At 47.3% G+C, this 26,105-nt stretch overlaps 7 protein-coding genes across 7 annotated transcripts; 5 read left to right on the top strand and 2 right to left on the bottom strand.

Moving 5' to 3' along the window:
- Nucleotides 1-197: 197 nt before the first annotated feature.
- On the bottom strand, nucleotides 198-1,638 carry F5147DRAFT_214011 (uncharacterized protein). The gene has a single exon (XM_041428632.1). The coding sequence runs from the start codon at nucleotides 1,458-1,460 to the stop codon at nucleotides 432-434; it is 1,029 nt and encodes a 342-aa protein (XP_041292174.1). The 5' UTR covers nucleotides 1,461-1,638; the 3' UTR covers nucleotides 198-431.
- Nucleotides 1,639-1,908: 270 nt separating this feature from the next.
- Nucleotides 1,909-2,984, top strand: F5147DRAFT_577953 (kinase-like domain-containing protein; the record flags this gene model as incomplete). Its single annotated transcript, XM_041431422.1, has 3 exons — nucleotides 1,909-1,978; nucleotides 2,040-2,314; nucleotides 2,364-2,984. The coding sequence occupies 3 exons, from the start codon at nucleotides 1,909-1,911 to the stop codon at nucleotides 2,982-2,984; spliced, it is 966 nt and encodes a 321-aa protein (XP_041292173.1).
- An 8,347-nt stretch (nucleotides 2,985-11,331) lies between these two features.
- F5147DRAFT_552228 (uncharacterized protein) lies at nucleotides 11,332-11,990 on the top strand (the record flags this gene model as incomplete). The annotated part of the gene is made up of 5 exons (XM_041430425.1): nucleotides 11,332-11,388; nucleotides 11,440-11,572; nucleotides 11,627-11,728; nucleotides 11,789-11,854; nucleotides 11,917-11,990. Coding segments are annotated over 5 exons (432 nt in total), but the record flags the coding sequence as incomplete, so codon positions are not given.
- A 2,475-nt stretch (nucleotides 11,991-14,465) lies between these two features.
- Nucleotides 14,466-15,616, top strand: F5147DRAFT_698539 (uncharacterized protein). The gene has a single exon (XM_041437563.1). It carries the CDS (start codon nucleotides 14,621-14,623, stop codon nucleotides 15,413-15,415), a length of 795 nt encoding a protein of 264 aa, XP_041292171.1. The 5' UTR covers nucleotides 14,466-14,620; the 3' UTR covers nucleotides 15,416-15,616.
- Nucleotides 15,617-15,774: 158 nt separating this feature from the next.
- F5147DRAFT_698538 (uncharacterized protein) lies at nucleotides 15,775-18,237 on the bottom strand. Its single transcript, XM_041437562.1, has 5 exons — nucleotides 17,555-18,237; nucleotides 17,342-17,506; nucleotides 17,144-17,287; nucleotides 17,049-17,093; nucleotides 15,775-16,999 (listed from the first exon to the last, which is right to left on the bottom strand). Exons 1-5 carry the CDS (start codon nucleotides 17,962-17,964, stop codon nucleotides 15,835-15,837), a joined length of 1,929 nt encoding a protein of 642 aa, XP_041292170.1. The 5' UTR covers nucleotides 17,965-18,237; the 3' UTR covers nucleotides 15,775-15,834.
- A 1,698-nt stretch (nucleotides 18,238-19,935) lies between these two features.
- Nucleotides 19,936-22,837, top strand: F5147DRAFT_578113 (phosphofructokinase domain-containing protein; the record flags this gene model as incomplete). Its single annotated transcript, XM_041431429.1, has 10 exons — nucleotides 19,936-20,021; nucleotides 20,081-20,351; nucleotides 20,406-20,833; nucleotides 20,879-20,972; nucleotides 21,024-21,212; nucleotides 21,265-21,531; nucleotides 21,579-21,601; nucleotides 21,652-22,192; nucleotides 22,251-22,381; nucleotides 22,435-22,837. 10 exons carry the CDS (start codon nucleotides 19,936-19,938, stop codon nucleotides 22,835-22,837), a joined length of 2,433 nt encoding a protein of 810 aa, XP_041292169.1.
- Nucleotides 22,838-23,359: 522 nt separating this feature from the next.
- F5147DRAFT_698523 (uncharacterized protein) lies at nucleotides 23,360-25,146 on the top strand. Its single transcript, XM_041437561.1, has 5 exons — nucleotides 23,360-23,537; nucleotides 23,585-23,649; nucleotides 23,699-23,722; nucleotides 23,776-24,767; nucleotides 24,819-25,146. The coding sequence occupies exons 1-5, from the start codon at nucleotides 23,468-23,470 to the stop codon at nucleotides 24,841-24,843; spliced, it is 1,176 nt and encodes a 391-aa protein (XP_041292168.1). The 5' UTR covers nucleotides 23,360-23,467; the 3' UTR covers nucleotides 24,844-25,146.
- Nucleotides 25,147-26,105: the final 959 nt, after the last annotated feature.

The following is a 26,105-nucleotide window of genomic DNA, read 5'->3' as shown; positions in this document are numbered from 1 at the left end:
AGACGAACTTCACTTCAAGAACAACGACGGTCACCTGCTTAAACCATGCTTACCATACCGCAATTCCAGCTATCCCAATAATCCCATATCACTGCATGTTTCTGACCAAGAATATGTTTCCACGATTCCAGCAGACTTCAGAACTTATAATGTCTTCCACCATAAATTGTTACTCTAATTAGCGCGTTAAGCGCTGCATCTTTCCTCGATCGTTCGATCTTGCTAGCACCGCAGCGTGTAAAGGCCCATCTGCAGTGAAGGGAGGTGCGGAGACATGTGAATTCGGACACACTAAGGGAGCCCAGTTGTGTTTAAATGCCCAGGTTGTAGTAAAATATAAAGACCACACCCCTTTCAGATAAATAATCTTAGTATACCTGAAGACAGTTCTACGAGCAATTTGATTTCTAATGTACAATAACTGATCAGTATTAATACGAGTATTGAGTGTGATCCTCTTCTAACCGTATTTTGAGGGAGGGAATGATGTCAAGGTATTCCTCTAACTCCAGATTCGTCACCGCCGGTATATTCCAACCGCCAAAAACCAAGTTCTGCAGGGGACACCTCGAGCGTGCCAAAAATGCCCTCAACTGCTCATGGAAGCATGGTACGCCATTATTGCAGTGATCTTCAAGCACCCGCAAACTAGAGAGCGAGAGAGCATTGAATAAGCTGGATAAATCGCCTGCGAGCGAACATTGGCGTCGGATGTGGAGGGTTTGTATCTTGAGGTGCGGGAATGATTCTAGGTCTTCTAGTCTGTAGCCAAATCGTACATATATCTTGAGCGAGGAAAGGTTGGGGCATAGCTGGAGCAGATGGAAGATTGCACCGGGTTGCTGTAGTGTGGCGATATCAAAATTTGTTAGGTGGGTCATGACGGGACCGAAAGAAGTTAAGCGCATAGTGATGAAACACCGGTCAACAACCTTGAGACTGCGCAAGGTACGCGGCAGTCTTGTGATAGATCGTGGAATAACTGGAAGGTGACCATATGAGTTCCGTCCCTCCTGGATAGCCAGTTCCTGAAGTGCTGGGAGGTCGTGTAACAAAAGTTCGGGTTGGTATACTTCTCGTCCGAAGGTGACAGAGTGTCGAGATTGCCTGATGCAGGGCTGAAGAAGGCTTCGTATCTTCATCGCATCGGTTTCCTCGCAGAAGAGAGTTAACAAGAGCGGATATCCTCGTGATCGCTTGAGCCATAGGTCATAACCGAAGGCTTGCGGCTCCCACTGGCGGTGTGACAAGTCAACCTTCACAGACAGCCTGCTCCATATACTAGGTGTGTCGACAGCAACCGCCCTCCATCTTCGACATACTCCAGTCAGCAGCAGGGGCGCCTGTAGCTCCGATGGCAGTTGGTGGTCAGATTCTGGGAGACAATGGTAGAAAATCTGGGACAGGATTTCGGGTGGCGAGCGCCAGAGACCCGACACGACACCCTTGTGCAGAGACATCGACTGCGAGATGCTGTCCTTTTTTTTCAACTAGTTGCTGGTTAACCTATTTTGCACCATCCATAATGGCTTCCAGGCCTGATATCTCGCGCAAAACTGTATCCAGCTGCTGCTGGCGTTTGGTGATGATGTGGCTGACACTTTTTCTGAGATAGGCAGCGCGCGAAGGAGTTCATAGTTAGTTATGTCACAGCTCGGCTCGGCCCGGCTCGGACTCGGCTTTTACCGGCTACACTTGCCATTCGGTTAAACTCGTCAGTCGAACCACGTTGTGCAGTTTGGTTCGACTTACGAGCTGCACGAACTGGCTACGAGCCATTAATTAAAAAATATCGACTCAAGCTGGCTCAAGTTGACTGCAGTCGGCTCTAGTCACGTGGAAGCCACTCTCGCCATGCTGAATTTTCAATTCTCGCTGTAAGCCTGCAACATTTAGCTGTTGCATAGCATGAGTAAGGCTCCATTACGCATTGATGGTAGATTCAGGCTGGAAAATATTTTGGGATCAGGTTCATATGGTGCATTCATATGATGTCAACAGTTGATTGATTGATATTCAGGGTTTCAAATATACACTAGCTGTCATGTACCGTGCACAAAACTTCCTTAACAATGATATCGTTGCCATCAAACTCGAACCAGTCACCAATAATCCACCTTCTCTCGAGCACGAACACCGCATTCTCAAGCAACTCGAAGGTGGAGTTGGGATCCCCTGCGTCCTTTGGTTTGGCAGGGAGTCAACACACTATGCCTTGGCTCTTGACCTCCTTGGTCGCTCGCTGCATGATCTTTTCCTCACGTGCAACCAAAAATTCAAACTTCAAACTGTTGTAAACTTAGGGGACCAGCTGGTACTTTGGTTCAAATGTGTTGTGCTGTAGATACTGACCCATTTTCCAGCTGTTGCGTCTGGAGTACGTTCACTCACATGGTTATATTCATGGCGATGTCAAACCGCAAAACACTATGATAGATATTTCAGAAAAAACTGTCTATATTATTGATTTTGGTATTGCGAAGAGATACTGGAATTCCTCAACCGCATCCCACATCCCATTTTGTCGAGGTCGACATCTCACAGGCACCCCTGCCTTTGCTTCAATCAACAATCACTTGGGATTGGAGCCAGGTCGCCGTGACGATCTTGAATCACTTGCCTATATGCTGATATATTTCTTGCGTGGCTCCCTACCATGGTTAAATAGTGACCACAAAAAGCTTTCTGACTCCTTTATACTCGAGCGCAAAGTAGATACCGCCATTGCGGATTTATGTGAGGGAATTCCTCCTGCATTTGCAAATATCCTTGTCTACTCGCGCTCTCTCTCATTCTCAGAAGATCCTGATTATGACTATCTACGTTCTTTACTGCACGATCTTCGCACTGCAGGGCCTACACCAGCTACACATTCCCTGGATTTTGATTATCTGATCCCACCTTCTCAAAACCCTGAACTCTCTGAATCGGTGCCCACATGTCTGCCAACAGCAACGCCCCTTCGTAGATCAACTCGTGTGTAAGTAGTTTCATTTATCCTTACACACCGCATCCATGAACTCATCATTTGCAAGTTTACATCTACGCAACAATACCCCAACACCTGTAACTACTCCCACCTCACGTCGGATCAAGAAATGTGCTATATAGCTTTTCTTTCTGTTTTCTTCTTTCAGTACTACATCTGCGCAATGCGCATGTTTGAGATTGTTTGCCTAGTATTTACATGTGTATGTATTGCACATGGTCTGTGTACATATGTACTATGCAGTGTATTAATTCCCGCATATTAACTCCCACGCTGATCAGGGTACACCGTACACTGCAGTCTGTGATAATCACCTTTCACTCCCAACCGATCTTTCCTGCTCAGCAAGATTTAAGTATACATCATGTTAGTTTTCATACTCGCGTCCTCCTCATGGAGATCCCCACCCACATTCAAGAACCGGTCACCATGATCTGGCCGATACAGTAGGAAGAAGTTGTGATGTTATGAAGAGCTGCTAAATGAAATGTACGTGTATCAGTACGCCAGTTTTCAGTCTCAATCATTATGTATTGCTATTAACTATTGTGTTTAGACCCTGCAGTGCCAAGGTGATTCTGTACCATTGTGCACAGCGGTGTTTTTCTGGGGTTCCCAGGATGAAGGTATATATGTTATGTATGGGTAAGTCTCTCGTTACATCTCCAGCACTACTACTACTAACATGAACCGTCATGGACGTCGTCGACAGAATGCTAAAATCCCCCAGGTTGAAGCTGCTCCTGTGCCTGCACCTGCACCTGTCTCTCCTGCTCTTGTCGCTCCCACACCTATCGTTCCTGCTCCTACTCATGTTGCTCCTGCTCCTACTCCTGTTGCTCCCGCTCCCATGCCTAACACTCCTGCTCCCACTGCTGCAACTACCACTGCAGCTGCTGCGATTACTACTGCGCTTCACCGCCCTAGGAGACAATGACAGCTGCCTCAGAGATATAGGCAGGATGATGCAGCTGCCCATCCGGATGATGGCGAGTGGATTGACATCAACAACATTGGCAGCAGTGAAGACGATGACAACCCACCTCAAGTTGTAGCCGCCACGCACACACAGGGCCCGAGCCCACTACAGATGACAACTCAGACGACAACCAGCACTCTCCACACCAATCCTTTTGCTACAAGAAAAAGAGGCCTCAAGACTACTTCCGATATCCAGTTCTTCTTTAGGAAGAACTCAGACACCGGCGAGCGCATTTGTGTACCATGCGAGTGAGTAACATGTCTGGGAGTCTCTTCTACTCTTCTCACCCCTTTACCAGGGATTCAAATAAGATAGACTCATCCTATCCCCTCACCATCTACGGTCCATCCACGAGCAATACCCCTCTCCATTCACACATTCATAAAGTTCATATCGACCTTTACCTTGAGGAATCCGAGAAGCAGCAATGGCCAATCGGCATCCATCCTGTAAGTGACTGCCTTAATGAAGGCTGGACCTTTAGCGAGATGCGGAAACAACTCCAAAATCCCACTTGCATGATCGAGACACTTGGCCCTCCCCCCAATCCCAAACGTGGCGGTTCAAGGCCTGGTGTTGGGAAGTCAGCATCTTCGGATTATGACTTATCAGACTTCTCTATCAAGGAGATGCATCGACAGATCATGAAGTTTATTGTAGCTGACGACCAAGTAAGTACTGTTCATTTTTTATGTGTTCTCGCTAACCATTGTCTCTAGGCAATCAGTGTTGTCGAATGTCCAGAGTTTCGTCGACTGCTCTGCCTCTTGCGGCAGGACCTAAAGGATTCTGATATCCCCCATCGTTCAAAGCTTCGGCAACTAATCATCGATGCGTGGGATGAATACTTTGCAGCCATCAAACTTGACCTCACTGTGAGTGTTTAACTATCTATTGCATCCAGTATCTTCATATCTTGCAGACCGCCCAAGGACGAATTTCATTCACATCTGATATTTGGTCCAATTCTAAGCTCCGTCCCTTCCTTGCTGTAACCGCACATTGGATTGCGAAAGAACGTGAAGCCACACTTGTTTTGAAGGCTGCTCTAATAGCCTTTCATCACATCCCTGGTAGCCATACAGGAAAGGCACTCGCTTCAAAGATATTGGAGCTCATTGATTGCGCTGAAGTGAAACATAATGTTAGTATTTCATTGTACTCTGTCGCATGCTCTGACTTTGTCTAGATTGGACACTTCACCCTGGACAATGCCAGTAATAACCGGACCACAATGGACGAGCTCTCGCAGCTGTTACAAAATGATGGGATCGAATTTGATGCTCTTGATCGCCGAATCCCATGTTTTCCGCATATAGTGAACATATGCGTCCAACATATCCTCGACGAACATTCTAAGGTAGATTTCTCACATTTGGCTGACACTTTTGTAGCTGGCCCTTACACTTTCAAGAAAGTTGAGTACATCAAGGCTCTGCAAAGTGATGTTATCACTCGGGCCAGAGATGTTGTCTGCATGATCCGCTCATCAGGCCAGCGTCATGACAGTTTTCGAGCTGCCATTACTTCTGGCAATGCAGAGGGATGGTTCATAAACAACAATGGCGAGCGTATGGCCCTGCCGATAGTCGAATTGCTATGTGACAAGCCCACTTGTTGGGATTCGACATACATCATGTTCAATTGTTTGAGGATCCTACAGCAGGTAAGTCTCATATCATTAGACTCTTCACACAGCTTAACTCTTGCCCAGGCCATTGACCATTGGATTGATCTCCCTGCTCAACACAGCATAGCTCGCTATAAATTGAGCCCTATGGATTGGCAAGTCCTTCAGGATCTTGAGGTTATTCTAGAAGTATGTTTTCATATGTCCAAAACTTCTAACGTATTTACTATTCTACATTAGGCACCACACCATGCCCAACAATGCATGTCCGGCGAAACCAGTCCTCTTCTGAGTAGCACTGTTCCGGCCTTTGAAGGGTTGATTCAAAGGTGGAAGCTTGTGGGAGACCTTGTCCCACATTGCGCATCTTTTGTCGCTATAGGTTTAACGTGGGCAGCCAAGTATGATGACCGGATGAGCCTAACAGGAGCATATGCTGTTGCAATGTGTGAGTCTTTTCGATGCTTTGATAAGGATAAATTCTCATCGTTGTGTATAGTTGTTGACCCCACAAGACGTCTGTCATGGATAAATGAACATTGGTCAGTGCCGCGAATTACACAGGCGAAAAACTATATTCTCCAACTGGTACGTCTGCCAGATAATAATAACAGCTGAACTTCGTATTGATATGTCCCACAGATGTGGAGCAAGAGAACAACAGATGTCTCCATGCAATCCGATGAATCGACTCGTCAGCTGTGCCCTGCAACTCTAGGCTCGACGATTTATGGACTTCCTGAGTTGGACTTACTGCTGCGTCACCAGGGCGGCCTCAATCAGTCGAAGACGAGTTCAATGCTTATGGCACAGGTATTCTTAGTCCCAGAGGGACAGATCTTCTATCTTTTTGGATGGTAAGAGTCTATTACAGGATTTGTTGATGATGAGGTACTGATGGTGGACTAGGTTTCGAAATCAATCTTTCCAACACTCTATAAAATCACCATGGACTTTCTCCCAATCCAAGCCTCTGCTGTTCCATGCAAGCATGTATTTTCCTCCAGCAGTGATACATTCACCAAGAAACGCAATCACATTAGTCCTTACTTGATGGAAGCCTTACAAATGACCAAATTCATGCTGAAAAAAGAGTGACTCCACTTCACGAAGGGCTGGTCAGCATCCCAAAAGGATATGGAGTATGACTTGATGTGTGTCGTGGGCTCAGCGAGCCATGAAGATCTCTTGGCATCTGGCTGTGGTGACATACTGATATCTGCCATCAGCGCAATAACTTCTGGCAGTTGCAATTACAAGGCCCTTCTCAGAGTCATCGCAGAGGACGAATGCGATGATGTTCCAGATGATATTGCAACGACGTCTACATGTGTCTCTTAATTTTTTTCTTTACTGCTACCTTTACTATTTCTATGTTCTTGCTCATACTGCTGCTACTACTTTTGTCATTAATGACCTTGACTATCGATTAATTTTTCTTTTTGACAGATGTCTCACCCTAACTAATATCTGAACTAGGCATCAGCACTGACTGCAACAATGGCTTTATGCCATGGTCATTGCCCACCATTCATGGTGTGTGAGTGCTTTGATCTTCCTTCAAGCTCAGCCCACTGATCGAAGTTCACAGGGAGTGAGTGTGTCGATCCTCATTCGAGCAACAACCATGCTGATCCAAGTCGTTGCCCACCGTTCGCAGCCAGTGAGTGTGTCGATCCTTGTTCGACAACAGCCATGTTGATCCAAGCTCGTTGCTCACCATTCGCAGAGTGAGTCTGTCAATCCTCATTTGAGCTCACACCACGCTGATCTGACACACTGGGTAAACTTGTGTTTCAAATGGATTTACCTTGCCTTCCTCGCGCTGCAGTTTGTGCTAGCTCTTGGTAACAGACCAAAGGGTGAACGGACAGCATATGCAATCACACTATGGTTTGTTTCAAGTCAGAGTCTTTATTCTATTCAAGCTGACTTGTGTGCAGGGTCTACACCTTCTTGGCTGTCTACCTTCTCGTGTGTTCATTCTGGCTAACTGGCAAGGCATTCACTGTGAGTTTCACTGTTCTTGGGTGCTTGCTTATGTTATCCTGATGATGCACTTTCTGGTAGACCATTCCCAGCCAACTGAAGAACAAGACAGTGGCTGAAGTCATTATTACCTTCTTCATGCCCCCTGTTGGTCCTTTGATTGTCGTGATGGTCTCCACTTTCGGTATGTTGTGCCTCATGCTTTGTAGTGATTCCTTAGCTCATTCACGAGATAGGCATCTACCTCATTGCATCGTTACTCTATGTGAGTTGTATCTGTTCGAAATGACACTGTCTAATCCCGTGTTTCAGCGGGATCCTTGGCACATCTTCTCCAGTCTCTTCCAATACCTATGCTTGGCTCCAAGTTTCACGAATGTACTTAATGTTTATGCATTCTGTAACTTGCATGATGTGTGTCACACTTTATTTTTCAGAACCCGACTTTGATTGACATGCCGAGAGAGAAAGGACTCTGGCTCAACACAGCGCAGCACTACTTCAGCTTTCTGCTGATATCGGGCCTCCTGTCGAGAAGGAGGATGGTATGACTGAAGAAGAGATTGAGGCGGTCAATGACTATAAAAAGGCTTTGTCTCACCAAATCGAGTTGACTGAGAATCTGAAGAAACAAATCACTCGGACTCGTCAGTCTTTCGATGCGCTCTCGTTTGTATCGGCTTCCACTGACGTTAGGAGACAGGTGATCACAGATGCGCCTTGGTATTCGACTCAACTGGCTTCTGAATTCCCTCTGGATTTGTCCATTTCTCCCCTACCAAATGGGCCACCTCCAACTTCTAAAAAGGTCGCATTGCCCAGCACTCCCAAGTCACGTACCATCCTCGCTAGCGATGGCAATGAATGGACTGAATGGACTGTCAGTCAACAGGTGAATCCCTCACCAGCTCAAAGAGAGGCAAATTTGCGACACATCAAGAAGAACAGGCACCGTGTCGAGGAGAGTGCTACTGGAGATCGGAGCGTGAAGCGACCTGACAACTCGCTTCCTATCAAGATGATAAAAACAGAAGAAGTGGTGGTCGAGGAGTCGCATAATCAAGAACAGACTAGCAGTCTCCTTGAGGAAGGAACATCTGCGCGATCTACCACGACGTCGATTATCGTTTGAGCTCGGACCACACTGATCCAAGCTCATTGCTTACTGTTCGCAGAGTGAGTCCGTCATTTCTCGTTCAAGTTCGGACCACGCTGATCTCAAGTCATTGCCCACTGTTCGATCATCACTGATAACAACACTTGTTCACATTTCGATCGAGAAGACTATTCTATTCACAAACGTTCACAACCCATACCTCTCTTCAATCTCAACACTAATCCCTGCCCCCGCAACCGCGACCTAGAAGTCACCTCAGGTAACGTCCCCACCTGGATCTCCGAGTTGTCTGAACGGTCCTTTCCCCTCCTCCTTGGATTTCAACAGCTCTCTCGACTCCCCACTGCCTTTCAATGGGTCTCTCCGTGTTTTGCGCTGATGTGCACTGCTCTCACAACCTTCTTGTGCAAGTCGCAGTACTGTATAACTAGTGATTTATTTTAGTTTTTGATTAAACATTATCAGTAATTACTTACTTTGTCTTGCGGACCCATTGATATCAATAAAGTTATTGTAAAATGTAGAGTGCATTTGAGTGTGTTTGTGAATTAATGTGATCGACAATCTGCTCTGAGTTCTCATCGCAGTTCTCGATGACTGGAGTCCTAAATTGTCAATCTATTTTTGGCTTATATAATTTTAGAATATATTATTAATGGAGTTGGTTTTAAGCCCTTAAGTCGACTTAGCTGTAACTACTCGAGTGTCACAACCCAATAACGAATTAACGCTGGGTGGAGACTAGGGACTCGAACACAAGATAATCACAACAAAGAAATAGAATTGAGCAGGTACGTCCGGGCTGGTACACAATGTACAGACGAGAGATTTGAACTAAAGAACTACTAACTACAACAGACTACCTATATACATATATTAAAGTGGAGACTGAAACTGAGTCTGAACTAATCTACCAATCAGAATATTTAAAGGTATCGTACAATTCTATATATAACTATGAGATCATAACATGTGCTGCAGCCACAGTAAGACTCTGGAACATTCCAAGAGTGTCGCGTGTCATGTTGTCATTAAGTCCGGATTCTTCCGTAAGGTCACATGACATAGTTTTAGGTAATTCTGGTAATTCTACAATAGACGCCATAGGCGCTTCTTCGACCGTAAATACATTCTTAGAGGTGGATGCTGAGTTGGACGCCATAGTAGGGCGCTTAAAGGTTTTCGAATTTAGGAAAGAATAGTGGTTCGTATGAGGTACTTGTGACATCGAGCCGGGCCGAACCATAATTACACAAGCCATAACCACTTGTCAACTCAGCTATTTTTAGCTCAGGCTGTGGCTAGAACCGACAACAAGCCAGAGCTGCGGCAACACTAGTTCATAGACAAGTGAACAAGGATGTCCCTTGAGAAGATACAATGCACCAGAACCACCTCCACCTAAGGTAGAAATTGTTAGCCCTGGGTAGAGGAGATTCATCAGTAAATTCACACATTTCTTGACCTTCCTTTTTTGCAACTTGCTGCCGGATAATTCCCAAAAAGGAGCAGAAAAGCCATTCATAAGAACGGTGACACCAACTTGCCATGAACTTGCCACAAGACAATTATAAGTCGAAAAAGCAGATGCCTCCTCTTGACTTCAACTTTTTCCAAACTTATTTTAGCTTTTTGGCAATTATTTTGTACTTATCCCTACATTGTGAGCCATGCCAGTAGCACAATTCAGAGATACTTATTGTACACTTTCCAAACTTATTTCACACTTGTTGAGATCATAAACACAAAACACTGTATTTCAGAGGGAGTAAATGATATAATGAGTACTAGCAAGCGAGAGACAGTAAGTAGCAAGCAGGAGAGGAGCAAGTAGCAAGCAGGAGAGAGTAAGTAGCAAGCAGGAGAGAGTAAGTAGTGAGCGAGAGGAGCAAGTACTAGCGAGCGGGAGAGTGTAAGTAGGGAGCAGGAGAGAGTAGGGAGCAGGAGAATAACATGAGGGTCCTAGTGGATGGGAGTTGTCAGAGAATGTAAAAGACAAGAAAAACGAAGACTTACTCACATAGTACCTACAGGCGGGACATGGCACCATCAACTAAGAAGTTCAAAAGATGAGATCATGCACTGGCTGAGAGCGGGATACGGCTACGGCACCATCAGAATCAGGTAAGCAGATCAAAAGATGAGATCATGCACGGTCTAAGAGTGGGATACAGCCACAACACCATCAGCGTGGGGTAAGCAGGTAAAAGGCCATGCAAAAAAACAAAGTAGGTTAGCATGGTGAAGCAGCATAAAAAATACACCCACCTCTGTGGCTTACCAGAGAAAGATGCCTCAATTCCAAGACAAGTGTTGTGTTGAAGAAGATGGAAGGGCAGCGCAGTGGGAGAAAGCATTGATGTGTCCAAGAACGACAGATGTTTGTTGAACCGTGGGAATAAACAAACATACACAAATGTTTGACTTGGATGTTTCAGACATTGTCTGTAAGCCATTGGCATCCTCATTCGAGTTCAGGCCATGCTGATCCAAGTTGTTGCCCACCGTCCACAGTATGTGAGTGTGTCGATCCTTGTTCGAGTTCGAGCCATGCTGATGCAAGTTGTTGTCTAGCGTCCGCAGTAATTTGTCCACTTGAACTCTTTCTACTATGCTTACATAGTACAGACCTTCCATACACTGCTGACGCTGAAGTCTCACTATCCTATGATGAGATAGAGGTACGCACTCCCCTTCACTTAAGTTGAAATTTCTACAACTTTGTTATATAGGTCCTTCGACTGCAATACGAGGAGGAGCTTGCACAGTCTCACATCACCGTCCAGACTAAATTTAACTATGCATGGGGGCTAGTGAAGAGCCCAGTACACGAGAATCAGGTTGAGGGTGTGCGACTTCTGCAAGGTTCACATTGCTTCGGTGTCTCCTTTCTGCGGTGTCTAACTTGGCGCTGCACAGAAATATACCGGACAGAGCCATCAAGATGGCGAGAGTGCTTGTACTACCTAGCACTTGGATACTATAAGATGGGCAACTTCACAGAAGCAAGAAGCTTCAACGGTACGTTGAGGATGCATCTCCTTGCACTGTCTTACCTGGTTATTTATATTCAATGCGCAGACCTCCTGCTTTCATGGGAGCCCACCAATCTGCAGGCACAAAGTCTAGCATCGCTGATAGACAAGGGTGTTGCATGAGGTACATCATTTTTTGGAGTATTTTTACACCTTACTGATCTGGGCGCACAGAGGGATACGTTGGTATGGCACTTGCGGGCGGTGTAGCCACAGTCGGCACCCTCCTCATTGCAGGTCCCATACGGCTTCCTATTTACACTTGCACCGTCACCCGTACTGTCTGCACTATGCATATTCTATATCACAATTATCCCTTTGCGCAAAACACTATTTCGTAAATATCGGTCACTGGGTACTTATTTTACTTGCTGTACTTATTTTTGTTTCGAATACTTGAACTAACTTTTCTGATCTTATGCTACTTTTCGGCACTTGTGTGTCATCCACTTCCTTTTTTGACTTGTGAAAACAAACAGCCAAGTGAATAAAGGTGAATAAGTGTCAATAAGTTAAAAATAAGTTTTAATTTTTGAAAAAAGGTCTGCCAAGAAATGTGTGAATTTACTGATGACTTGATAGTTGATTTGCACGAACACGATAGTAAACGACGACAAGCAGCGTGCGGGAGCACGCAGGGCATTGTACTGCCTGCAGAAAGTGCGGGATTTTGCCAGTCTGCATGAGGTCTATACAGACAAGTCACAGACTCCATGTCAAAGTCTGGGGACAGGTCTGCCAGCAGTTGTCCGGAAAGTGCTGGGAAGTCTATCAAAGGATGAATGCCCACCGTAGTGTGTCATAATCTAGTGTCAGCCCACCACCATCCCGCCATCAGCTCTCCCCTCTCCTGCCATGCCCATAGACAACATATAATCGACTGCAGCTCCACATAGTGATGTGCATGGCCCGGCCTCAAGCCGTGGGCCAGGCCAGGCCAGGCCGGGTCCATATAGGCCAGGCCCATGATTCTGAAAAGCCAGGAGCCGGTGGCTCAGGCCACGGCTTTGAGAGTATTTTGGCTTTGTGGGAAATGTTTGTGTAAAAATAGAATGAGCGCAAATTGGTTCCTGATGTCGAGCACAACAGTCGCTTCAAGACTCAACTTCGATGTCACAACAATGTCTGTCTAATATATGTCATGCTAATCATTATTCACTATTTACTGAGTTGCAGGTCCACTCCACGGACATCCCGCGCGACATTCTCTGGCTTCGATATTTGTCCAACATGTGATGTGTTCACCTGATCTTGACTTAACATTCTATTGCAGCTCTTCATTCAGACATCAAAAGCTCGTCAAAATCTCTCGAATATATCAGTATTTGATCCCAGGAACTTAGTCTGCAATATTAGGCATCTGACTATCCGAAATCCCAAACAACTAGCTAAGAAATGACCGACAATATTCGCACTGATAAGGGCTGATTGGTGAGGTACTTGTCTCAACTCTCGCCCTTGTTGAACTGATCATTACACTATCCAAATACCACCCACTATTCTCTCAGATGGCGAGGGGGAAACTCGTGTTGCTATGCGTCCAGTATGCAAAACTAAGCCTACTGCTGCGCTTCTTCATTCAGCGGAACCGGCAACGATCAATGCCCAGAGATATGGGCCGGTGTGGTCTTCGATCATGCGAGACTATTTGTCGATTATGGCATCATCCATCTCCAGCGAGCGTGCTTTTTCTCAGGGCGGGATAACCATCAGCAAACGCCGCAATCACCTCAAAGGGGACATTGTTGAGGCCCTCCAGTGTGTCAAATGTGCTATCCACCACGACCTCCTTTTCCGCGAACCAGGGCCGTCGTCCCTCGTAGAAGATGAACTTGATGAGTTCGAGATCGAAGAGGAGTCTGGTGAGAAGTTTGAGGTTGAGGATGAGGGTTGGGATGGTATATTTCTTGAAGACACTCACAGTGATGACTCGGAATCTGATACTGACATTGATTTACTGTAGTATTTATGTTGAATACATATATTGTACAATATTTCATATTTTGCATGCTTGGGCCGCGGCTTGGGCCAGAGCCAGGCCAAAGCCAGCCAGTTTTCATGGCTTTGGCCTGGCCTGGATTTTTGACGAGCCAGAGCCATCTGAAGCCGGGCCAAAGCCATGGCTTTTGGGCCAAGCCGGGCCAGAACATCACTAGCTCCACAGCTGCCAAATATTCCAGGTGCCATCCTGCAGATGTCATCAATCAGACTCATCATTGATTGCACCTACTGATGCGTGATACAGGGGTGGCTGAAGTGCTAACAGGGGTGGTTGATGTAGATGGCAGGAGTGGCTAGCCACTGATGGGGGTGGCTGATATCACAGTGGCTGACATAGATCGTGGTGGGAGTGATGATGACAACCCGAAATTTGCCGACAAAACACACCCAGACATGTCCCCTACATGCCCTCGTACGGACGGGACGGACGGTCCCTATCAAATTTTCGGTATATACAAAGTTCCGTTCCTATAAATTCCGGAAGCATTCCGAAACAACATTTCGAAACGTTTCTGGATGGCCAAATTAGGCAAGGACGATGCGGACAGTACGGACGGGACGGACGGTCCTTTCCTAATTTCCGTAAAGTTTACCGGGCATTAATATTGGCTTTCTCTCACTGCTTCGACTTGAAGCTCAGGCGTTTCATCCGTCGTTCCGAATCGTTTTGAGGACCGTTCAATTGGATATTCAATATTTGTTTTTCATTCTATCAGTTACCGGTCTCTCATTGTGCGGCTAAGGGTTCGTGCGAAGGTAGCGTGGTTGACGGACAAGCCTTTTCTGCCGCGTACGAAGGTACCCATTGAACGGACTAGCTGCCTAGTACTGAAACTTGGCGCAGCGCTAACGAACGATCTTATCCCGGACTGCAGTAATGATATTGCTTGCAAGCAGCTCATTGATGACTGAGGCGATACTACCTTGTTCTGATGACACCGACCTTGTGATTTACCGTGTCCAACCAGCAGTGGCCGCAACACCAATGATAACATCGGTCTCTTGTGCCGTGCTACCTCTCCCTAATTATATAAATACTTCGGCCTACTGCAAGCCTGCCCCCAAAGACCGTCTGTTGTCGAAGTCACTTGCCTCTCCATCTCGTTATTCCAGCCATTGGATTGGTATCCGAGCTTGTGTTTACCAGCTCCCAGCTACGATTGACAACTTTGTTGTTCTTGTTTATAAGCCACCCTGTTGTACGTATAGCGTGGTGTCGCATGAGCCTCTTAATTGCGATCGCATGGATTATGGCAATCACGGAAGTGATTATCAATGTTGTTGCAGGTCTGTTCCCTTCAATCAGCATCTTGCTACTGTCGTTCATACACCCTGGATATATCGCACATATCATCATACTAACAGATTAATCTACACAGATATTTGGTTCCGCATTTGGACTCTTAAATGTAGTCACTGGTCTCACAATCCCCGCAGTGGGCAACTCCCTTGCAGATCTCAACGAAAGAGACATGAGCGTAGCTGCTGTAAGTCTATTTACTTTCCTCCCGCCCTCGCAACCCTTGATCACAACCTTCAGGTCTTTGCCCAAATCATGGGCTTCTCCACATGCTTCAGTGTGTCTATGGTCGAGTTTTTCCTCGGCATCGGTATCGCCGGCTCCTACGCGATCTTGCAAACTGGGGGCGAGCTGTGTATACTATATGGTTGACGCGTATTTATTGAATTTGCGGGCGGAGCTGACGTGGCAGTCTAAGATGGTGCACATGTCCGACTTTTTTGAATGGATAACACTTGGATTTATTATTATCATTGAATACTTTAAAGGTTACGCACATACGCCTGCATGAACCACCTAATTATGTACACCTCCATCTCCCTGGATCACCTTATGTATACTACTTGTCGCCACTTATACTTATCTTAATTACACAAGGTCGCAACTATTTATTCTCTCAGGCTCAGAGGGCACATTGGTTTGATATCGTGCAAGTGATGGTAGTCATTGTCACGATATTGGGAGGACCTGCAGTAATTTTCCTGGCAGTGTAGTCATCACAACAATGAGTGTAATATTTTATTTATATCAACTCGAGCATCAGGGACTCGGAAATATTCTCACAAGACCTATCATGCTATGCAACATCTTCCAGATCGCACAGATAACTTGTCACTATCAGGCTCATTGGTAACGGAAGCACTAGACTTATCATCCTCGAAATCATGGAACTCATCTGGGTCGATGTAGCTCTCTGGGGTTTCCATCTTGGCTACACAATTTGGTTCCAAGCGACCAAGCATCGCCTGCACATATGCGGTTTCCTGTCCTTCCCAATCTAGCTCGGACGAAGGCCCCCAGCGTTCTTCCACCTTCTTTGCCAAGTCCCGCCGTCCGAACCTCAGTAACGAGAGTATGACAGCTCGTTGCGCCGACTCAAGCGCACCCACAACCCATGCATGATGCGCACTCGAGGCCTCCCCCGCAAAGTGCAATCTACCGTCAGCAGCAGGACGCGTGAGGTACGGGTACATGTGCCTGAACTGTCCTGGCGCAAATATCGCAAATGCCCCACCGGAGAATGGGTTATCTCTCCAATTATATGCGTGATGCGTGATGTACTGTGCTGCCAAAAAGTCGTAGGTAATCCCAGATCTAGCGTGTAAACGCGCAAGGTCTCGCAATACGACTTCCTTGAGCCGTGACTCCCCAAAAGGTGAGTCCCGGTTAATCAGGGTCCCCATGCGTTGAGCATCCTGACCAATTGTATAAGAGGCGATGAGCACGGCTGGCTCCTTCGGGTCATCGTGAATACTATGGGACGGATAGCAACATGTGCGGATTGGGATATCACCGAACGATATACCACCCTCTGTTATGCTACACCGTGTAATCCACCATGGGGTCTTGAACTTTATTGCGACCTTGCAGGATGTATCATATCGCAAACAACGCAAGGCATCTCTTTGTGTAGGATGCAACTCGGCGTCAACGAGGTCCATGTTTTGTGAGCAACTTAAGGGAGTGGTGTTAAACACCGAGTCATACTGACGGATGGATGATTGACCCGATGGAGTGACGGATTTGACTTCCACTTTCGTACGAGTTCGATTCAAAGCGATGCGAGTGGCCGTAGTGCAATATTCAGGTTTATGGGGAGCAATCCTGTTCAGCATAGCAGAAATTGCAACTGACGAGCCGCCGTCTATGCACTTCCATCTATAGTCCTCCCGATCGTGGAAGTCTGAGCTCATAATGACAAACTCGGTAAAAGATTGGTCAAAGAAGTCGCTGGGGCTGATATGAACGTTAGTGGGAATCGCGGTGGAGTCAAAGCACCTCGTACGCAATATATGTCTCTAGCCATTGACTGGTATGATAATCAAGCTGCCTAATGGGCAATTAACATAAACGATGGAGAATTATGGAGCACCAACTCACATGTACACGCGCAAGTATTCTCTGATGGAGTAGTCGTCTACCTCCATGAGTTTTTGGAAACCTTGTTCGAAGTCTTCCCTCAAAAGCTGCAGGTAGGGTGCTGACGCCTGCTCAAGGATTTTCTGAACTCCAGTAGCCACAAACCTAACCTCAGATATCAGCGCCCCGCTCGTGTAAGAGAACAGAACGGCCTCATACTCGTCTGGGACCATGCCACCATTCGTGACACTAAACTTGTATGGGTCGAATTCCGAAGAGTGCATAGGCGGGCCCAAGATGCTATTGAATATCATCGGAGTATTCTTACCATTCACGTAGTAGGGAAGTAAGGGAACATCCAAATCTTCGAATAGAGCAAGCGCTCTGGTGTCCATGTTAGAATTGTGTTCAGAACCAAAATGCCCTGCTTACTTTTTCATCATTGGAAATTCTGACCAACGCATAGCCCCTACATCATAGTAGTCATGGGGAGTCTCACTGAATCTATGGGTATAGAAACGTCCCCCAGCACGGTCCGAGGCCTCCACGAGATCGAACTGTATACCAAGTTCTTTCAGAATCATGGCGATATATAACCCAGCTACTCCAGCACCAATAATACAGAATTTGACATTCAGAGGAGTGCTGTCATCCAGATGAGCTCCTTCTTCAGAAGGACGATTGGCGCCGGACAACGTATCGTTCGTACCACCTAGACCTGAGAGATGAATAGGTAGTTTTGTGTTGTGAGACTCGCGGAGAGTACATAGTTGGAGAGAAATGCTCTCATGAATGAGCTGACGAGCGTACCGCGCTGTAAAGGAGAGTTTGCCCACTGCCATGATCAACAGAAAGTGAAAAGGGGATACTGTGCAGTAGAGAGATGCCGAGAAGGAAGGACCGTTACTCGGATCCGAGTTGAAATTTCAAAAGCGAGGTCATGCACATAAAATATTGCACAATCATTAATCAAGTTGCACGTTGACGTATTCGCGAATACTTAACGTTTTAACGCTCGACCCATGATATTGTGCAGGCGGGCCTCGCATTGTACGGGGTCGCGTCCACGGAGTGTTAGCGCTTTCACAGACACATTGCATGAACTTGAATTAGTTTGATGAACGCTTTCATACTCCGCGTGTTTAATTTCTAGCCTCAATTGCTTTTCGTCTTGATTTGACCGCGACGATGTCTGCAAATCAGTGCTCAGTCATGGATCCCAATGTCGTTGCTATCGTAGCATCATGCCTCCTCCCATCAATTCTACTGGAATTGCCGAACAATCCCTTACTATTATTTCAACACCCAGGCCCCATCAATCGTAACATCCAATTAAAGCATCTTTGGCGCCTTAACTACGACCTTCTAAGTCCGGAGGCATCGCACTTTCAGTTCAACGGACTTCCCAAACCGACCACCGAAGTCCTGTGCCCAGGTATCAAGTGAAACTCGATCGCAAACCGTCATCTGCTGCTGGACTTGGGCTATGTTGAGCACCATTCAGATAAATAAAGCCATGCACGCTGACCATCCGCGTAACATTCGATCTATGACATTGTGCAGCTGGCAGCATCTTGGCTCGAAAAGCATGTTACAATACCCCCAACCGCGTGAACCAACTCATCCGTATAAAGAGATGGAGATGACGATGATAGTATCTGAGAGTGGTACCGCACGCAGTGGCAGCGCCTACATACAACCAGAAAGTGCGGGATTTGGTCAGTCTGTATGAGGTCGACTATGCAAACTGGATGCAAGTTTGTGTCCTGTCAGTGGGTTGCTCGGATTCAGAAAGTGCCAGGAAGTCTGTCAAGGCTGTCGCACGATGTCGCTATCATCCCGCTCAATTTCCATACCGCCTGCTATCATCAGGGTCTTTACCTCGATGATGCCTGCGAGGCTCTCATACTTACCTGTATGTCTGCTATTTCCTCTGCGTTTGTTTATTTCCTACCCGCCTGCCAACTCCATGTCGTTTGTGCAGATCCCAGTCTACGGCTGCCATGTCCTCTCTCCAGGTGACTAGAACCGTGACGGAAAGGATGACAAGATTGGTATGACGGGTTGACATAGATGGCGGAATGCGTGATGGTGGCTGAACGTACACGGCAGGGTGGTTGCGATGATGAAGACAGACCTTTGACCGCGCGGAACTCCGATCATAGACATCTCCCCAGACGTGTACCTAGAGTTTGGCGCGGAGTCTGCGTAGACTTCATAGAGACTGGCGATTTCCTATGCAGCTACGACTACTGCATGCTGCGACACGCTCTGAACCCGTACAGCTGCAACTTTAGACAGTCCTTATGATATGACAACGCCGCAGCGGAAGACTCCTCGTAGTCACCTAAGAAGGCTAGCAGTTTAGTTCTTCACTGAAGGGAGCAGGCGGTGCCGAGGCGGTGCGCGCGAGGGTTGCAGTACCCTGACCAATCCAACAAGATCTAGGATGCTGCCGTCGCAAGCCCTGCAAGAAAATCGTTTGTAGTACTGTAGTACAGCAAGCTTGAAATGCCCATCATTTTGAACGTCGATGAACGTTCGATGGATAAATCGGGGAAATAAATTACATAAATAGGCCGATATGAATGGTAGCCGAAAATGTGCAAGTCGGTTCAGCGTGTATATCATACGATACGTTCTACTAGCTATAGTTGGCCTGGATCGGCTTGCCATAACCCAGACTGTTAATTGATACAGCCATACGACACTGGATCAGGCCATTGTAGCTAATATCTCACAATCGCCGTCAAGCACCTTAAATACCATCTTCATCCGCTAGTACGCCCGCGATGTCCCAATCCACAGGCAAAATGAAGCTCGCAGTCCTTACTTCGGGAGGCGACAGCGCTGGCATGAATGCTGTCGTCCGTGCCGTTGTCAAGATCGGCATCTTGAGGTGTGTTCCGATCACCACGTCTGCATTGTGACAAACTTCCACCAACATTTATGTGACAGAGGCTGCGAAACATGGATTGTACGGGAAGGATACGAGGGGCTCGTGAGGGGCAACACGCAGGCGCATTCATTACATACAGAGCTTCCAGCTGATCTATCTGCACTAAAATGCGCTCATCGAGGAGTACCCACTAATCTTATGGAGAATCTCCGTTTTGGAGATGGTGACCTTCTACGAGATGGAACAGGTGATCATCACCATGGCCGCACATTGAAAGGTCGATATATCGTTCGTGTGGGGTGGGATGATGTCAGAGGTTGGTTTGCTGAGGTGCGTATGTGGATGTTCTCCAACAACACATGTATGCTGATTATTACGCGGCAGGGTGGTACTCTCATTGGAACAGCTCGATCGGCAGCCTTTCGTACTCCAGAAGGTCGTCTGTCTGCTGCACGCAACCTAATAAAAGAGGGAATTGATGCTCTTGCCGTCTGTGGAGGTGACGGTTCCCTAACCGGCGCGGACCTATTTCGCTCCGAATGGCCTTCTCTCGTGTCACAGCTGCTCACTCAGGGTGTGATCACAGAAGAGCAGGCAGAGAAGCACGGACATCTCAAGATCGTTGGCCTTGTTGGCTCGATTGACAATGATATGAGCATGACCGATCTGACCATCGGTGCACCGACAGCATTACACCGTATTTGCGAAGCCATCGATAACATTAATTCGACTGCTGCAAGTCATTCGCGCGCATTCGTGCTGGAGGTGATGGGGAGACACTGCGGCTGGCTCGCCTTGCTTGCTGGCGTCAGGTACGTTGTGACTACTGCCGATATACAATGCTTATGGTAGTTCAGTTCTGGTGCAGACTTTATCTTTATCCCTGAACGTCCGCCTCAAACTATCCCTGGGGGGACCTGGGAGGATGACATGTGTGAAGCCATACGTGGCGTAAGTTTAGTTCCTTTCAATCTCTGTTATTGTCTCAAGCCGTCCTTACAGCACAGAGAAGCTGGCAAGCGTAAAACGATCGTCATTGTCGCTGAGGGTGCGCTTGATGAGAATCTTCAGCCTATTCGCGCAGAATACGTCAAAGAAGTCCTTGCTGAACGTCTTGGGCTTGATACGCGTGTCACAACTCTTGGACACACCCAGCGTGGTGGCAGGCCTTGCGCTTTCGATCGGATTCTGGTAGGTCTTCGTGACTCATTCGTTCATTATTATTCATTGCAGCTCGATTCAGCCGACACTACAAGGCGAGGAAGCCGTTAAGGCACTCTTAGAGGCCACGCCTGACACTCCTTCGTACATGATTGGTGTAAGGGAGAATAAAATAATCCGTGTGCCACTCATGGAGGCGGTGGCGATGACCCGTGCGGTAGCTGATGCAATCGGCGCAAAGGACTTCGCAAAAGCAATGTCCATGCGTGACCCCGAGTTTTACCAGAGCTTGGAGGGTTTCTTTGCCACGTCGACGCTATTCAAAGAGAAGCAACTGCCTCACCACAGAGTAAGTTTATCATATTCCATCAAGCTTGATCTGATATCTTGTTGCAGAGAATGCGTGTTGCAATTATGCAGTACGTCCTTGTACACTATACCTCACAGAATGTGGACTCATTCTACGTAGCATGGGCGCCCCAGCTGGCGGTATGAATGCGGCCACCCGAGCTGCAGTACGTTACTGCACCAAGCAAGGTCATCACCCACTTGCAGTGCACAATGGCTTCCGCGGTCTGCTTGACGACAACATTCACGAGCTTTCTTGGCTAGGTGTCGATGCCTGGACCTCCCGTGGCGGTTCTGAGCTTGGCACAAACCGTACCCTCCCAGATGTTGACCTCGGTGCAGTGGCTGCACGTTTCCAAGAACATAATTTCCACGCACTCCTGATGATCGGCGGTTTTGAGGCATTCAACGCGCTCCTAATCCTTGAGACTGGGCGGAAGCACTACCCTGCATTCCACATCCCAATGGCCCATCTCCCGGCTACGATATCAAATAACGTGCCGATGACAGAGTTCAGCTTGGGTAGCGACACAAGTTTGAACGCGCTTGTTGATGCATGCGACTCGATCAAACAGAGTGCGAGTGCGAGTAGGAATCGAGTGTTTGTGGTTGAGACGCAAGGTGGCAAGTGTGGGTACCTTGCCACCATGGGCGCGTTGGCCGTGAGTAATCTGTTACTGATGTCCGGAGAGTCTGAATTTGATGAGTGTGCTTATTCAGACTGGTGCCAGCATTGTCTACACTCCGGAGCAGGGCATGAACCTTGACACCCTTCGCCAGGACGTTAAATTCCTGAAGATCCGCTATGGGCTAGATGCCAAGGGCAAGAGCGAAGGTCGTATGGTCATTCGGTTGGTTTTATTTTTTAAACCCAAATAATGAACTTGCTGAGATGGTCTTCCAGCAACGAGTGCTCGTCGACGGTCTACACCACTGATGTCGTGACGAAGATGTTCAAGGAAGAAGGCGGTAACCTTTTCGATTCTCGTTCCGCCTCCCTTGGACACACCTTGCAGGGTGGGGTCCCATCACCTATGGATCGCGCACGTGCCGCGCGTCTATCTTTGCGATGCATGGCATTCCTTGAAGAACATCATGATGCCCTACAGAAACAAGTTGGCAAAGTGAAGCAGGCCCCGCCTGAAAGTGCTGCAGTTATCACAATACAAGGGTCTGCTCTTGAATGGGTGCCGGTCCAGGAGATGGTGCAACACGCAGATATGAAGAACCGCAGAGGAAAGACTGCTTGGTGGGCAGAGATCAAGGACCTTGTGGAAGCACTGGCCGGACGGTCTGAAATTTTGTGAGTTACCCAGAGGAACAGGAAAATCAGTGTGTCGTATGTGTTATCTTTGTATACGTATATAGGTGTTTATATTCGCTTTCCGGTTTATTGATAGATGGTTGGTAGTTACAGATACGAGCAGAATGATATCATTTATCCACTCAATCGTCGTCATTGGGCGCGTACGACCCAACCTCGACGTTGTCCAAATTCTGGCACACAATGTACAGGTAAGCCAACTTTACCGCGGGTCAGTACTTACTACTTGGTAACGATTTGAGACCGTGTAATGAGCACAAGTGGTTACAGGCAGCCCAAGCCTGTAACCAGGTGTGGTCATTTGTCTTGTGGATGAAAATCATAACATTCCGTAACCACAATTGTGAACAGGCTGATAACAAGAGTGTGAGCACCATTATGTCCCAGGATGATGGTCACGACCACAACCACTGTATGGTCCATGTACAAGAGCATAGAACAAAAGCGGAGTGCGAAACTAGAGGTTTACACAGCCACATGGTAAGTGTTGATTTTCGCACGGCGCGTTTTAAACGTGACACCGTTTTATATTTGCAGCTACGGTTCTGTTTTCCCAAGTCTTTACTTTGTATCTCTTCTAGCTTGTCAATACTCGACATTGTCACCATCTACGATGCCTCCAACGATATTACCACCACGACCTGATCTTCCATTCAAACACCAGAATCCTCATATCGCTTCTCGTAAGTCCTTTTCTAAAATGCTTGTCTACATCCTGACCCTCGCCTAGTCGACCTCTCTAAATTGCCTCCTGTTAAATATCAGTCGCTGGATCGCGATGGCCATGAGGTTTTGGTACGTTTGCCGATTATCTCATCCTTATCACAAGCTGACCCCTCCTAAGGTGGGGCGCATGAAGATTCCTACAGTACGTTCGGTTAAGTTCAATTTGATAATAGTTGATAGATCAATCTTTTCTAGCCTGGCGGTCATGCTTTCATATTGAGACGTTTTGATACGGGTGCCATCAGTCTGACTACTATGTTCCGGGCCGCATTCCCCACAGCCTCTGAAGCCGATGAACGTCGCGAAACTGTCTGGGTAAAGGATACCTACGATCTCACTGGGAACAATGGCTCCGCTAAGGAACCTACCATAGTGCGTCTTGCAGGAACATGGGTCAGCGCCGAGGTCGCTCTCCTTCCTGAATTTGCACAAACATATGGCTTGGGGGGTGTCATTCCCCATGTCGCCAAAGCCACCCCCGACCCCTCTGCAGCCTACCGTCGTTCTTCGACAAAAACGACACCCAAAGCGGTGCCAAGATCGTCTCCTGCTGCAAGTAGTACACTCCCCACTCCTGCTCCGTCAATCACACTTCCGACCCCCAAACGCAGGCGGGAATCTTCTCCTGTACCGGTCGCAGATCCTGCACCCTCCACCTTACCTCCTCCACGCCGGTCGGCGCGGACAAAGAGTCCAGCACCAGTACTTGCCTCCCTGCCTGCCAGATCGCCCGTCAAGCCCAAATCGCCAGCGCCTCGCTCGCCGGTACGTCGGTCACCGGCACCTATCTCGCCGGCGAGCAAGTCTCCCAAGCCCAAGTCATCTACGCGAGCCGTGCGAATCATCGAGGTTACTACTCCGGGGGGGTCTGACGAGACTGTTGTGGAAGACGAGGCGGAGACGATTCAAATTGCGCACCCAAATATGTCTCAGGACATAGCCGAGCAGAAGGAGTTGATTGAGCGGTTGAAGGCGGAGAGAGATACACCGTTGATGGAGACCGACACATTGAAGCGCGCGAGGGATGATGAAGATGAGAGTACAGAATTTAGGTTCCAGTTTAAGGAACCAGAAGTGCAAGAAAGGCAAATTGCAACAAACAAGCGGGTTGGAAGGTTCCATCTCGAGCCAAGGCAAAAATCATTTGCATGGGGCGTCGCGGCATTCGCGATTGGAATGAGTGCAGTGTAAGTGTTTACCCATCTAGCTTTTGTCCTTATTTGCTGACGAGAACACAGATCATTCATCCCAAATATATTCTGAACGTACATCTGCTTGTCTTATCTGTTTTTCTTATTATCAGTTCTCGTTTCTGGTGTTATCCTAACACCTGTACGTCTGCTCTCCTGCGACACATTTTTTCCCATCATGGATCGTCATAATGTCCATTTATTTACCTTTTCGTAGCCAATTCCGGGTTTTCGGTTGACTTATGTAGACCGTTTCTATTGTTAAACGTCGATTAGGTAGTACTGTATGCTGATGATATTGGCAGATAACCGGAGGCAAGAATGGGGTCTGCGCTTTCGTGAAACGTCTCGGTTACAATTTGGCTGTGGAAGTACAACTCACGTTTGCCGGTATGTGTGTTTGGGGTATTTAGCAAAGGCTGCGCGCGTCTTTGCAAGATCCGGTACAAATTGAAACCTTGCCTTGGCCAGTAAGTACTAGTACATCGGATGATAAGATTTCTCCGAGTCCTTCAAAATCCGTACTCCCTGGACCGCCTGCAGCCGTCCTTTGAATCAGACGGCGGGCCGCTTCGTTTACATGTGACATGTTGTTGTTCGCTTCCGGGGATTCACGAATATTAGCCTCCACCATTTGCACCCCGACATGTGCACAACTTCATATGTGATGAAGCGCAGGTGCAGAATCTCTTGCCTGTGAATTACACCATTCTTAATCCTAAAGCTAACGTACGGTTGCCATGTAGCAATGTGAACAATTTCGGTTCGATATCTACCGAACGCGAGAAGGCCTGAGCCTGAGTGTCCGGCCTTTCCGACTTCTGATTGAGATTCGAGATCTATCGAAAACACATCCATCGGCTCCTATCCTATGCCGCAGCCGTCCTACATTCTTAGTTCTCCTTGGCTGATTTTATGACAATAACGCCGGTGCGTAGCCATTGACATGGGTATTAATTCAAGGATGTACCTTGCGCTTGATCGTATTTTTTTGCAGTCACGGTTGGTGCTGCGGATGCCTCAGTGCCTCTTGCGCTACATTTCTCTCAGGGAGACTTAGACAACCTAATTCAATTGGCCTGTCTTCCGGTGAGTCCGTAAATACCCCTGATATCTTTTCCCCCCGCTGTCAAGGGGCAATTTTTCTCAGCAAAGCGCCTCGTGTAACATAGCGGAAATGTGTCAGATCGTGTCTGTTATGCTCGGATGGAAGTTACCAAGGTGTCTGTCGTGTGGTTATTAAATGTCGCTGTTGGTATGGCAGAATCTTGTTGAATTCCGAGTCCCTAAAGCCGTTTGTGATAATAAAGATCTGATTGATTTGCTTTATCTCAT

This window comes from Suillus discolor, assembly GCF_016758755.1.
Source record: "Suillus discolor strain FC423 chromosome Unknown F5147scaffold_32, whole genome shotgun sequence".
Classification (NCBI taxonomy): Eukaryota; Fungi; Basidiomycota; class Agaricomycetes; order Boletales; family Suillaceae; genus Suillus; species Suillus discolor.
Note: the sequence above shows the minus strand (reverse complement) of the source record. Positions and strands in the feature narration are given on the sequence as shown.

Bases quoted from the DNA above. Each gene is read 5' to 3' on its own strand.
- F5147DRAFT_698539 (XM_041437563.1), top strand. From the start codon at position 14,621: ATGATATTGCTTGCAAGCAGCTCATTGATGACTGAGGCGATACTACCT.
- F5147DRAFT_214011 (XM_041428632.1), bottom strand. From the start codon at position 1,460: ATGTCTCTGCACAAGGGTGTCGTGTCGGGTCTCTGGCGCTCGCCACCC.
- F5147DRAFT_698523 (XM_041437561.1), top strand. From the start codon at position 23,468: ATGCCTCCAACGATATTACCACCACGACCTGATCTTCCATTCAAACAC. The intron at 23,538-23,584 runs GTAAGTCCTTTT...ACCCTCGCCTAG, and splicing joins GAATCCTCATATCGCTTCTC to TCGACCTCTCTAAATTGCCT. The intron at 23,723-23,775 runs GTACGTTCGGTT...AATCTTTTCTAG, and splicing joins GGCGCATGAAGATTCCTACA to CCTGGCGGTCATGCTTTCAT.
- F5147DRAFT_698538 (XM_041437562.1), bottom strand. From the start codon at position 17,964: ATGGCAGTGGGCAAACTCTCCTTTACAGCGCGGTACGCTCGTCAGCTC. The intron at 17,507-17,554 runs GTAAGCAGGGCA...CATGGACACCAG, and splicing joins GAATTTCCAATGATGAAAAA to AGCGCTTGCTCTATTCGAAG. The intron at 17,000-17,048 runs GTACGAGGTGCT...CGTTCATATCAG, and splicing joins TGGCTAGAGACATATATTGC to CCCCAGCGACTTCTTTGACC.